At 36.5% G+C, this 13362-nt stretch overlaps 1 protein-coding gene across 14 annotated transcripts in view; it reads right to left on the reverse strand.

Annotated features, from left to right (window-relative positions):
- DLG1 (discs, large homolog 1 (Drosophila)) overlaps positions 1-13362 on the reverse strand; it is a 294073-nt gene that overhangs the window by 271762 nt on the left and 8949 nt on the right. For 13 of the 14 annotated variants that reach the window (XM_014545303.1, XM_014545309.1, XM_005873176.2 and 10 more), the window contains one exon: positions 4992-5158. In XM_014545303.1, coding sequence (XP_014400789.1) covers positions 4992-5158 — 167 coding nt within the window. Of the gene's footprint in view, positions 1-4991; positions 5159-13362 lie in introns of those variants that run through there. The other variant, XM_014545307.1, reaches the window with a different exon arrangement.

Here is a 13362-nt window from a genome sequence, read left to right on the forward strand (position 1 = left end):
TCTTTAAATTTATTTTCAAATTTTAGACTTATAGTTTTAATTCTTTTTATTTATGGGGGGAGAGGCAAATATTGTATCTTAAGAGAATACTTTTTTTATAAGTAGCAGTTCTCTGAGGGAATGAATAGCTATGCAACTCCTGACAATTAAGAACCCTCAGAAGGAATGTATGGCAGGATTGAAAGGTGTGTGTGTGTGTGTGTGTGTGTGTGTGTGTGCGCGCGCGCGCGTGTGCGTGTGCATGTGCAGAGAGCAAGAAAATGTGACAAAAATGGCAGTTTCTTATTATTTTAATTTTTCTGTAGATGTAATTTGTTTCAAAATAATTTTTAAAAGAGATTGAAAAAGGCCCAAATGACAGTAAAATATAAGTCCCAGAAGAAAAGTACAAAGTACTTATTAAATAAAAATCTCTCAATCCACAGTGATAGTTTTTTAAAAGAGAGAACAAGAAAAAGTGATGAAACTTATTAGCCACCTTTGAAAGGGATTATTGCACAAGCTGTACTCTAAAAGCTAGTCTTTAAAAGAAAATATAAGCTTTACCTTGTTTTTGTAGGAGGAACAAAGGTTCATCCCTAGTTAATGAGGAAAAATGGTATTCTCCTTTTTTCAGGAGAATACCAACTAATAAATAAGATGAACTGATAAAATTAGGAAAGGAAATCAACATTTTGAAACTTCTAATGAAGTGAGTGATTCAGGCAAGGATCATTAATGAATAAGGTAAAAATTCACTCAATATAAGGTGTTGAAGTACTACCCCCTAGATACTTAATAACTACAAAGAGAACAATATACCTATACAATGGAGGATTTGGAGGTCACCACCCTTAAGTAATCAAGCATCAGCACAAGTGCAACAACCTGATATTCTATGCTGCCTAATGTAATACCATGTGAAGTACAATATATAATCATTAAGTCTGTTTCCCAAAAATGAGTCTAATCAACTTTTACATCTACCTTGTTACCAGAAATACAGGACTTAGTGGAATGACTTAAACACAAGGCAACAAACTAAACAAATACAGAGTGTGTGGTATTCTATAAAATAGCTAGCATAGTCTCTTCATAAAGTTAATGCCATTTAAAGGGGGGCGCGGAGGTGGGAGGGCTATTCCACTAGAATCTAGTGACTAGATCATAAGAGAGTAGAGACACTATACCAGATTTAGTATGTGCCCTCACAACTCATTCCAATGTTTGCCTCCAAACTGTCACATCTGCCTTCACCTTAGCAGCCTTAGCAACACCTTGTGCCTCTGGACTCTTGTCCACCTCTCATCTCTCACCTCCTCACTTGAAACTTTCCTGTTAATCACAAAACTAAAAACCATATTCCCTGCACCCAACAAATCCACATCCTTAAAGTTCAGGGGAACTGATGCCAGTAGATAAATTCTTTCCCTTTCTTTCCTTCGATATATGGCTTCTCAGGGATGCAAGTTATATATTTATGATTTGTGCACCTTTATGTACAAATAACACAAAGTACTTAAATAATTTTAAGTCAGTGTTTAGAGTACTTCAGATTAAACCTAGTAGACTAAATATATGCTTTTAACTCTACTATCTCCTAAAACTCTACATAAATTAAAGCAGATGGATTGCTTTAAAGCATTAAATCACAAGGTCAAAAGGGAAAGGAGATGCCCTCACTACATTACTCAGTTAATTTCCCTCCCCTGAAGATGAACTCAGAGGACTGAAATAGGGAGCCTGGAGACAGCAGGGACAACTGAAAACAAGAGAATATTATACACTGAAAGTGGACTAAGTGTATAATATTCCAGACATATCTAACCTCTCACTTTTTTCAGTTATATTATACTTGCTGCTATGCAACCTGCTTTCAATAACTGAATAACACATAGTGGGTAAACAGATAATATTTTTATGCCTGCTATTTTATACTGCATTAAATGGCTACACCATAATGTATTTATACAGTTTCTTACTGATATTTGTATTTCTTCCTTGATGGTTTTTACTAATATCAAATATTGCAATGAACATGCACATATATACAAACACACATATATGTCTTTTAATATATATCGATAATTTGTAAGTACATTTGGAACATATGCTAGATCCAAGGATATGAATATGTACTGTCAAGCTATCTTTCCAAAAGGTTACACCACTGTATTCTCCTATCAACAGCACAAACGTTTCTCTTTCCTTGCTTAATTAATCTTTGATAATCAAATTAGAATATTCCCATTGTCAATTTGCATTTTTTAAAAATGAAGTTGAGCATCTCTTCATAGGCTTATTGGTCCATTTGTGTTTATTTTTCTCTAAACAGCCCATTCACATTCTTTAGTCACTTTCCTATTCAATGTTGGCTTTTTCCTATTTGAAAACAGATAACATTTTGTTTTTAAACTAAACTCTTAAAATCAGAAATATCATTCAACAGACACATACCAGAGTTGAGAAAAATTTTTTGAAAAAAGAAAAAAAAGCACTGAGAAAATTAACTTATTTTCTACAGAATCCTAATAGAATTAAATGTTTTAATTAGATAGTAATTTACTTGCTTTCTTATACTTTGTCATCTTCTCTAGTTTACTGGCTTTTTTTCTTACTGATCTGTAAGAGGTTTCCTGAGAGGGTTGGAAATTAGTCCTTTTCCACAAATATGACAACTTCCCCCCAGTTTATCATTTCTCATTTTATTGTATCTTTCAAGATACAGAAGTTCTATAATCAAAGTTCAAACAATCAAACTTTGTGAAGCCCACAAACAAATTCTACAAAGTCAGCATTCTTAACCTTTTCTTTTAATTTTTCTGGGTTTTCTTTGTTGTCATGCTTAGAAAAGCTTTCCTTATCCAAAAATCATTTAAAAGTTTATTTTTAAAATTTCATTTTTTAAATATATATATTTTTATTTCAGAGAGGAAGAGTGAGTGAGAGATAGAAACATCAATGATGAGAGATAATCATTGATCAGCTGCCTCCTGCATGCCCCCCACTGGGGATCAAGCCCTCATGTGCCCTTAACCGGAATTGAACCCAGGACACTTCAGTCGGCAAGACGACACTCTACACTGAGCCAAACTGGCTAGGGCTATAATTTCATTTTTTTAACCTTTGAACTTTTGATCCACTTTAAATGTACTATATTATCAGGAACAGGATTACCACAGATTGAATTTAAATGTCCCCCAAAATTCATGTTGAAATTTTAAGCCCGAATGCAATGGTATTAGGAGGTACTTAGGTCATGAGGGTGGAGCCTTCATTAATGGAATTAGTATCCTTATAAAACAGACCCCATTTCCTTAATGTGAGGACACAGGGAGAAGATGGCTGGCCATCTATGAACCAGGAAGCGGGCTCTCCCTAGACAAAGAATCTGCTGGTGAGTTGATCTTGGACTTCCCACACTCCAGAACTGTGAAAAATAAATTTGTGTTGTTTATAAGCTATCCAATCTATAGTATTCTGTTATAGCAGACATGATAGTGCACCTTTTTCTGTTGGAATTTCTCATTAAATTAGGCAATTTCTCTTACCCCTACTTGCATCTTGCTTCCTTTCAAATACTCTACTTTACAATCTCTAAAAGTAGCACACTTCTTTTAGAATTAGGATTGTTTTTATGAAAATGACACATGCTCATTATTTTTTTAAAAAGTAATAAAGTATAAATAAGAAAAAAAATCATCACCCAGAAACAATCATTCATATTAAACAAATATTATTCCAAACATCTCTCTAGACATATGTACAAAGTAAAGGGCACACATACCAAAAACAAAAAAAGTTATATGAAAAGGGGATATAACCATATCACTTTAAAAATCAAATTGTATTATTAATTAACATTTAAAAATCTATTTGAAATGGACTATTATAAGCACAAATGATATATCAACTAAAGGGAATGGAAACTAAAATTATCCAAGAGAAAGTGATGAAAAATATAAAGGAGGAAAATAAGGACACAGAAAATACTACACTAGAATTTCTAATCAAAGGGAAACACAAGGACATATCAAGATTAGTAAAGAGAACTGTGAATTGCATTTTAAGAGGTCTGAAATCCAAAGGTAGACTTTCCCAAACTAGCTGAATAAGCTAGGTCTCAGTTTTTCTTCTGGATCTCAGTTTCTTCATCTTTAAAATGAAGTAGAGGGATAAAATGTTTTGATTTTTCTTGCTCTAAAATTCCGTTTTGTTGCGTAACATAAACAAGAAACTGAGAAACTGTCTCATTCATTGCCAAAGGGCTGTCTGATTGCTGCCCACCACTACTTGTTCCTGATTTATTACACACCAAACAGAAGCTGATTCAATTTTCCAGGCAATTCTCTAGGACTAACTACAAGGGACTAGAATCATATTCAATCAGACAACCACCTTCAAATGACTAATGTTTCTCAGACAGAATCTTCATTACAAAATGCTTCGTATCTCTGTTATGTCACGTCTAACTCTACCAGCAACAATATATAACAAAAAAGAACATTATGAAAATAGTTATGAAAACTCGACAGTTTTAATTACAGAAAAATATAGAAACCAATGCTGACCTTTGGATTTATTGATCAGTCTCTAAAATTTTAATAATACAATCTTTCAGGACAATAAACAGAATCCTTAGGATAAATGTAGCAAGTAAACTGCCCAGGACTACAAAACTATATTCAACTTCTAAGAAAGAATACCAGAGCAAAACTATTTTTTCAAAGTACATATAGTTTCTATCTAAGTATCACACAGATAGAGCCTCATTGAAGTCTATCATACAAAGTATTTTTTAATAGTCTAAAGCCAGTATTTCACACCTCAAACCATTTACACCATTTTAAGACCAGGGCACCAGAGATTCTGAGCTTTTCTTTTCAAAAGTATTTTTAATCCTATCCTCTTTATTCCATTATAAATAGTAGTTCCACAAAGTGTCCATTTTAATTAAATGAAAAAAAACTTAGTAGCCCTAAACAGCTTAAGGGAAAAATTTTTTATCTTACCTCTATACTAGGGCTAAGGCTGCTTGGCAGTGTTTCTGAAGTCACAGTAGTGCTTGGAAGGCTGGAAATTTCCCAAGTATTCACAGGCTGTATTGGTTCAGACTGCTTTGAACGATCTATACATTTTGGATTATCCAGTAAGGTCACTTCATAAAATTCTTGAATATCTACAGATGAGGGAAGGAAAAAAAAAAAAGTATTTATATTTTCTAATTAAACTATGCATTGATTGCTAAAACAACATAATCCAAAGGCAAAAATTTTACTCTAGATTAGCACAGTAAGTCCAACCTTATAGCATGCTTAAACAGTAAATATGTTTCACTTTATTATATCACAAGCATATCAGAACCTGCAGGGCACAGAGTAAGTCATAGGCTTTTTACACTTCAAAGTCAGTACTGAGTTAAATAAAATACCTCCTTTTTCACCAATTAGCTACATATTTAGGCAAGTTACTTATCTCTGATAACTTGCCTTTTATCATTATGAATTGTTACAAGGACTGAATAATACATGCAAAGTGCACAATGGCACATAATAAGCTCCTAATAGAAAGCAGCTAATATTATTATAAATTCTGCATATATGACTTATTACTGATATTTTATATCTTTGTACCACCAATATCCAGGCTGGGCATGTAAACCTCTTAAGTGGTTTTAATGGCTCTTCTAACCAAACGATAACAAAACAAAAAATAAGTGAAAATAAAATCAACAAACTAGAAGCATTTTTAGATATCTCTAGTCTGGATATTTAGAAATAGCTAAGTTAAACAGTTTATGTTATTTTAGAAATAATCAGTTAAAGGTCTGACAAAACTCTAAAAGAAATCATAAACATACTAATAGCAGCACAGGATAATTCAGAATATCATGTTACTTTGTTATCAGCTGGAATTATATAAGCTTGATACATTAACACTGATTATTCATGCTGCTCAGAAGCTCTGAGTGATAGTTTATTCTATATTAGTTTACGACAGTTAGTTCTTTATTCACCTACTGGTTTAATTTTAAGTTGATTTTTTTAAAGGAGGGAAATTAATATCAGCAAAGGTGGCCATTGTTCTGTATAGAATTACACACAATAACTATAAATAACATAGATGGAATAACTTTTACTTCTTGTTTCTCAGAATGATGAAAAGATTAGTATTTCCTTTAAAAACATGTGATAGTAGAGACAAAGTAACTCCCTTTTCAGTTTTAATAACCAGTGGAATTGTACAACTTTCTAAGTAAAGGGCTAATAAAAACTAACGTCTACACAATAAAGAAAATAACCGACTTCAAAGGATGTCAAGAATATTACTAGAAAAAATTGTATATGAAAGCATTTATAAATCATAAATCACTATATAAAACTATTCACATAACCATCACGAAAATAAAAAATTCAAATTCAGAGCACTGGCTACAAAGTGTTCTTACCAAAATTTGTTTAACCTGAACCTAAAGCAAGTCTTTAAAATCAACTTCTAGTTCACAGGAAATAAAGGGGATAGAGGAACAAATTATATGACACCAGGAAAGCAAGCAACAAAACAAATCGGGAAGGGGACATTCTACAAAAAAACTGGCCTGGTTTCTGTAAAAAATTAATATCATGATAGAGAAAAACTGTTTGAAAGCAAGAATTTTTCTGTATAAGAGAAATGAAAAAGACATAGCAACCAACTACAACATCTGAGCCTTGACAAGTATGTGTGGTGGGAGGAAGAGAGAGGAGCTATAAAATACATTGTAACAAATTCGGAAATTCAAATATGGACTATTTTCCAGAAAATATTAGGAAATTTTTTTTTTTTTGTAGAAGATATATGTGTGAGAGTATGTGTTTATTTATGTAGTAGGGCATATATTTCTATATATGTAAGATATATATTTTATATGTGTAGGAAATATCCTATACTAGAGGCCCGGTGCATGAATTTGTGCACCAGTGGGGTCCCTTGGCCTGGCTTGTGGGATCGGGCCAAAACCAGCTCTCTGACATCCCCCAAGGAGTCCCAGATTGCAAGAAGGCACAGGCCAGGCCGAGGGACCCCACCGGTGCACGATCAGGGTCAGGGAGGGACACGGGAGGTTGGCCAGCTGGGGAGGAACCACGGTAGGGCTCCAGGGTGTGTCCAGCCCATCTCGTTCAGTCCCGATTGGCTGACCCCAGCAGCAAGCTAACCTACTGGTCGGAGCGTCTACCCCATCGTGGTCAGTGCATGTCATAGCGAGCAGCTGAGTGGCCTTAGCATATCATTAGCACATTACTCTTTGATTGGTTTAATGGCTGACCAGACACTTAGCATATTAGGCTTTTATTATCCTATCTAATAATAGACAAATAGGGTAATTGACTGTACCTTCGCTACACCTCCCATTGGCTAATCAGCGTGATATGCAAATTAACCGCCAACAAAGATGGCGGCTAATTTGCATACGTAGGCTCCAAGCGGCGGAGCAAAGACTGAAGGTGAGCTGGAGCAGCGAAGACGGAGGATGGAAGGCGGCTCCGGCCAGAGCGAAGGCCTGGGTCCCGGGTGCCAGAGGAAAACCGGTGCCCGCAGCCAGGAGAAGGGAAGGCCTATTGCACGAATCTCTTCATAGAATAATAAATTAATCTCTAGTAGAATAATAAAAGCCTAATATGCTAAGTGTCCGACCTAATGGTCGACCACTCAAGCAGTTGCTATAATGAGCACTGACCACCAGGGGGCAAGTGCTCCAACCGGTAGGTTAGCTTGCTGCTGGGGTCCAGCCAATTGGGACTGGGCAAGAGGTCCAGACACGCCCTGGAGCCCTCCCACAGTCCCTCCCCAGCCGGCAGGCCCCCACCGGCCCCGATCGGACCCGATCACCAGCCAGGCCGAGGGACCCCACCCATGCACTAATTCATGCACCGGGCCTCTAGTATATTTATAACTATCAAGAGAGAGGGGGGAGAGAGAGATAGACAGACACAGGTATTTCCTACTAAAAAAACAAAAATAACAATAACAACACGAAGAAAATCCAGAACTCCTAGTATAGTATTTGCCTCAAGAGCACTAAATGAGTATTAATTGGTTAGTTACCAATCTTTAGCCCACATCACTACATAAAATTATTACTGTAAATCAAATTTCAAATCTTAAATTTCTATGTGACCTTTCATTCTATAACTAGAGGCCTGGTGCACGAAATTCGTGCACTCAGGGGTCCCTCAGGCCAGCCTGTGCCCTCTCACAGTCCAGGAGCCCTCGGGGGATGTCCGACTGCCATGGAGGCAGGAGAGGCTCCTGCCACCACCACTGCGCTCACCAGCTGTGAGCCCGGCTTCTTCTGGCTGAGTGCTCCTCCTGTGGGAGCGCACTGACCACCAGGGGGCAGCTCCTGCATTGAGCATCTGCCCCATGGTGGTCAGTGCGCATCATAGCGACCAGTCATTCCGCCATTGGGCCGAAACCAGCTCTTGGACATCCCCCGAGGGAGTCCCGGATTGCGAGAGGGCACAGGTCAAGCCGAGAGACCCTACCGATGCACAATCGGGGCCGGGGAGGGACGCGGGAGGTTGGCCAGCCGGGGAGGGACCGTGGGAGGGCTCCAGGGTGTATCCAGCCCACCTCACTCAGTCCCGATCAGCCGGACCCCAGCAGCAAGCTAACCTACCAGTCAGAGCATCTGCTCCCTGGTGGTCAGTGCACATCATACCGAGCGATTGAGCAGCCTTAGCATATCAATAGCATATTACGCTTTGATTGGTTGAATGGCCAACCGGACAACCGGACACTTAGCATATTAGGCTTTTATTATATAGGATTAACTAACAAACACCGCTGTATTCACCCTTCAATAACATCTCTAATGAAAATCTGGACCAATGCTGTCCAGAAGAACTTTCTGCAATGATAAAAATGCTCTATAGTTGCCCTAGTTGTGCTAGGTTTTGCTCATCAGTTAGAGCGGCCGGTTTGATTCTGGTCAGGGACACATACTAGTACCTAGGTTGTAGGCTCTATCCCCATCCCTAGTCCAGGCTGTTGTGGGAGGCAACCAATTGATGTGTTTCTCTCACATTGATGTTTCTCTCTCTGTCTCTCCCCCTTCCTTCCACTCTCTCTAAATATGGTAGCCACTACCTACATAAGACTATTGAACACATAAAATGTGACTAGTGTGACTGAGGAAGTGAATTTATCATTTCATCTAGGTTTAATTAATTTAAATAGTTATATTTGGCTAATGGCTACCATATAGGACAACTGAGATCTAGACTAATATAACTCAGAGTAACATTTTACTATCTGGTATGGTTAAGGAACAAAGTGTTCCCTACATAAGTTTTTCAAAAGTTCATTTGCATCTAGCTACTAGCAATTGAAATGCCTTAAATCTAGGTCATATATTCATCTATCAAACAGGCCTTTCTAGTTTGCTATATCTGAGCTCCCATGGACTAGAACAGCAGTTGCCAACTGGTGGTCCGCGGACCACTGGTGGTCTGTGAGGTCCAAAAGATTGGCGACTGCTGGTTTAAGAAAACCTTTGGAGCAGCATCGCCCACTGGTGGTCCGGACCACTGGTGGTCTGTGAGGTCCAAAAGGTTGGCGACCGCTGGACTAGAGAACCAAATATTCATATTATTTAAACAATATCAGGCTTAAGACAAAATAAGCTGAGTAAAATACCCATTAGGATAGCTAATATCATCAACAAAACAGAAAATAAAGAGCCTTGATGAGGATGTAGAGAAATTAAACCCTTGTGCATTGTTAGCAGGATTATAAAATTATGCAGCTACTGTAGAAAAAACAGTACGTATAGTGGTCTTTCAAAACATTACACATAGAATTACATTTGACCCAGCAATTCAACTTCCAGGTATATAACCAAAAGAACTGAAAGTAGTGACGCAAAAACAAATACAGTCCTACTTCAAAAATATTGCAAGTTTGGTTCCCAACCACCACACAAAAGCGATTATCCTAAGACAGTGAATATTGCAATGAAACACATCACACAAATATTTCTGTTCCCCAGTGCATATAAAGTTATGTTTACACTACACATAGACAAGCACATGAAAAAGTGCTGCACATGTCATCAGGGAAATGCACGTTAAAACAATGAGATACCACTCTACATCTATTAGCATGGCCAAAATACAGAACACTGACAACACCAAATGCTGGCAAGGATATGGAGCAACAGGAACTCTAATTCATTGCCACCCACTTTGGAAGACAGTTAGGTAGTTTGTTACAAAGCTAAGCATACTCTTATGGTACAATCCAGCAATTGCACTCCTGGATATTTACCCAAATAAGTTGAAAACTTAAATGTCCACACAAAAATCTATACACATGTGTTTGTAACAGTTTTATCCATAACTTCCAAAACCTGGAAGCAACCTAGATATACTTCAATAGGTGAAAAGATAAACTGGTACATCCAGACAATCAATATTATTCAGTACTTAAAAAAAAAGCTATCGAGCCATAAAAGGATGTGGAAGAACTTTAAATGTATATTACTAAATAAAAGAAGCCAATCTGAAAAGGCTACATGCTGTGTGATTCCAACTATATGACATCCTGAAAAAGGCGGAACTATGGAGATAGCAAAAAAAGATCAGTGATTATCAGGGGTTAGAGGTAGGAACGGGATGAACAGGCAGAGTACAGAGGATTTTTAGGGCAGTGAAACTACTCTGTATACTATAATGGTGGATACATGTCATTATACATTTGTCCAAACCTATAAAATGTACAACAGAGTGAACACTAAGGTAAACTATGGACTTTGGGTAATAATGATGTGCCCATGTAGGTTCATCAACTGTCACAAATGTACCATTCAGGTGGGGGATGTTGATAATGGGGAAGGCTATGTTATATGTTGAAGCAGGGAGTATATGGGGAATCTCTGTACCTTTCTCTCAATTTTGCTATGAACCCAAAACTGTTCTTAAAAATAAAGTCTTTAAAAATATATATATATATGAGCTACCAAGCCATGAAAAGACAGAGAAACCTTAAATACATGTTGCTAAGTGAAAGAAGCCAATCTGAAAGGCAAAACTATGGAGATAATAAAAAGATCATTGGTTGCCATGGGTTCTGAGGGAGGGAGGAAGAATGAACAGGTGGAGCACAAGAGATTTTTAGGGCAGTAAAACTACTTTGTATGATACTAAAATGGTGGATACATGTGCTAAAGCAACAAATGTGAATGTCAATTTTATCAGTATAACACAAAAAGTGAACCCCAATGTAAATTATGAACTTTAGTCAATAACAATATATCAATAATGGCTTATCAACTGTTAACAAATATACCACACTAGTGCAAGACGTTAATAATAAGGGAAGGGGGTGGGGGGTGATGATGATATGGGAACTCTGTATTTTCCAATCAAATTTTCTGTAAACCTAAAACTGCTGAAAAAAATTAAAGTCTAATAATTTAAGAAAACGTACAAGGGAGCATAATAAGTAACAAATTCTGTTTTAAAAAGCAATCTCACACTTCATTTCAAAATAATTTCCAATCTAGCCCTGGCCAGTGTGGCTCAGTTGGTTGGTTGCGGGTTCAATTCCCGAAGTGCCCTAACATACCTAGGTTATGGATTTGATCCCGGTCGGGGCATATGTACAGAAGGCAACCGAACGATGGTTTGTTTCTTTTTTCTCTCTCTCACTCTCAAATCAATTTATACACACACACACACACTCAAGTGAGGATTAAAAAAATAATAATTTCTTTTTTTTTTAATTGTTTATTTATTTATTTTAAATATATTTTATTGATTTTTACAGAGAGGAAGGGAGAGGGATAGAGAGTCAGAAACATCGATGAGAGAGAAACATCGATCAGCTGCCTCCTGCACACTCTCTACTGTGGATGTGCCTGCAACCAAGGTACATGCCCTCGACCGGAATCGAACCTGGGACCCTTTAGTCCCCAGGCCAACGCTCTATCCAGTGAGCCAAACTGGCTAGGGCATAATTTCTAATCTATTAAAAATTTAAATGTTAAAAACAGAAGCCATGAAAGAATTTAAATATAATAATAATCTTAGGGATAGGAAAGCCTTTCTAATCATGGTACTAAAAACAAGAAATGAGCATGCGCACACACACACATAATTGGTAAATCTAACCACATATAAACATACCTATGTGTTTTTTAAAAAAAAGTTTAAAAACAAATGACAAACAAGGGAAGCTAGTTGCAACTTACATGGCAGATAGAGTTAATATCTCTAACAGATTTTATACCTCTAAGAAAAAAAGGGGTAAAAAGGTGATGGGAGGGGCAAATGATATGAACAAACAATTCACAAAATAAATTAAAAGAAACAATGTAGGAAAATTCTGACATCATTGGTCATTTCTTTAATCAGAGAAATACACAATAAAACATCAAAATGACTAAATATATATTTTACATATCAGAATAAAAATATTAAATAGATGAATAATACTCCATCTTGTTTAAGGTATAGTGAATTAGTCATTCTTCTACATACTGTCTAAAAATTTGAATCAATAAAATATTTCTAAAGGTAATTTAATGAATTACATCAAAAGCCTTTTAAAATCCATATCCCCTTCTACCTAGCAATTCATTTCTAGAAAAATATCCCAAGGATATAATAAAGGATGCAGAAAAAAGAGGCATATACAAATGCAATATTGTCTATAATTCCAAAAAATTATATGCCTAAATGTTCCTAGGACATCATTAATAAAACTACAGTAAATCTATACAATGTAAACACAGTCATTTAAAATTGCACAAATCTACTAAAATGGAAAGATATCAAATAATAAATTTTGTAGAATAAAAATAGTTAATATGGATAATACGGAAAAGTCACACTATATGCACTTGGGCAAATTCACCTACAGCACCTCCTTCTACCAAAAAAAGATAACGTTCTACCTGTCAGACACCCCCAGTAAGTGAATGTCACAAATAAAAAATTAGAAGGATGAAGACTGTTCCCTCATATAGTGTCCATTTTCATGCATTTCTCATAATGTGAGCACCTCTCTGTATCTTACTGTGCTGAGTGTGATTCTAGAATTAAGAGCTTTTAGTATAAGAGGTTACTTAATCACAAGCCAACTACTTCATCTATTGCTCAACTGAAGAAAAAATTATTTCTTTCCACTAGAGGAAAAAACAATTGTACTGTAGTTAATGACAGACAGTGTTAAATTCCGGAAAAATTGTCAAGGATAATTTTAATCTGATGGGATTTTTCACTTTACACACTGATTTTAACACATTTCGTACCGCTCAGGAGTTTTCTCATGTTTCGCGCACCATCTGTTAGGACCGCTCACGAGTGTTCTCGTTTTTCACGCCCATGGAAAAAGAAAGAA

This window comes from Myotis brandtii, unplaced genomic scaffold, assembly GCF_000412655.1.
Source record: "Myotis brandtii unplaced genomic scaffold, ASM41265v1 scaffold4, whole genome shotgun sequence".
In the NCBI taxonomy this organism is placed as follows: Eukaryota; Metazoa; Chordata; class Mammalia; order Chiroptera; family Vespertilionidae; genus Myotis; species Myotis brandtii.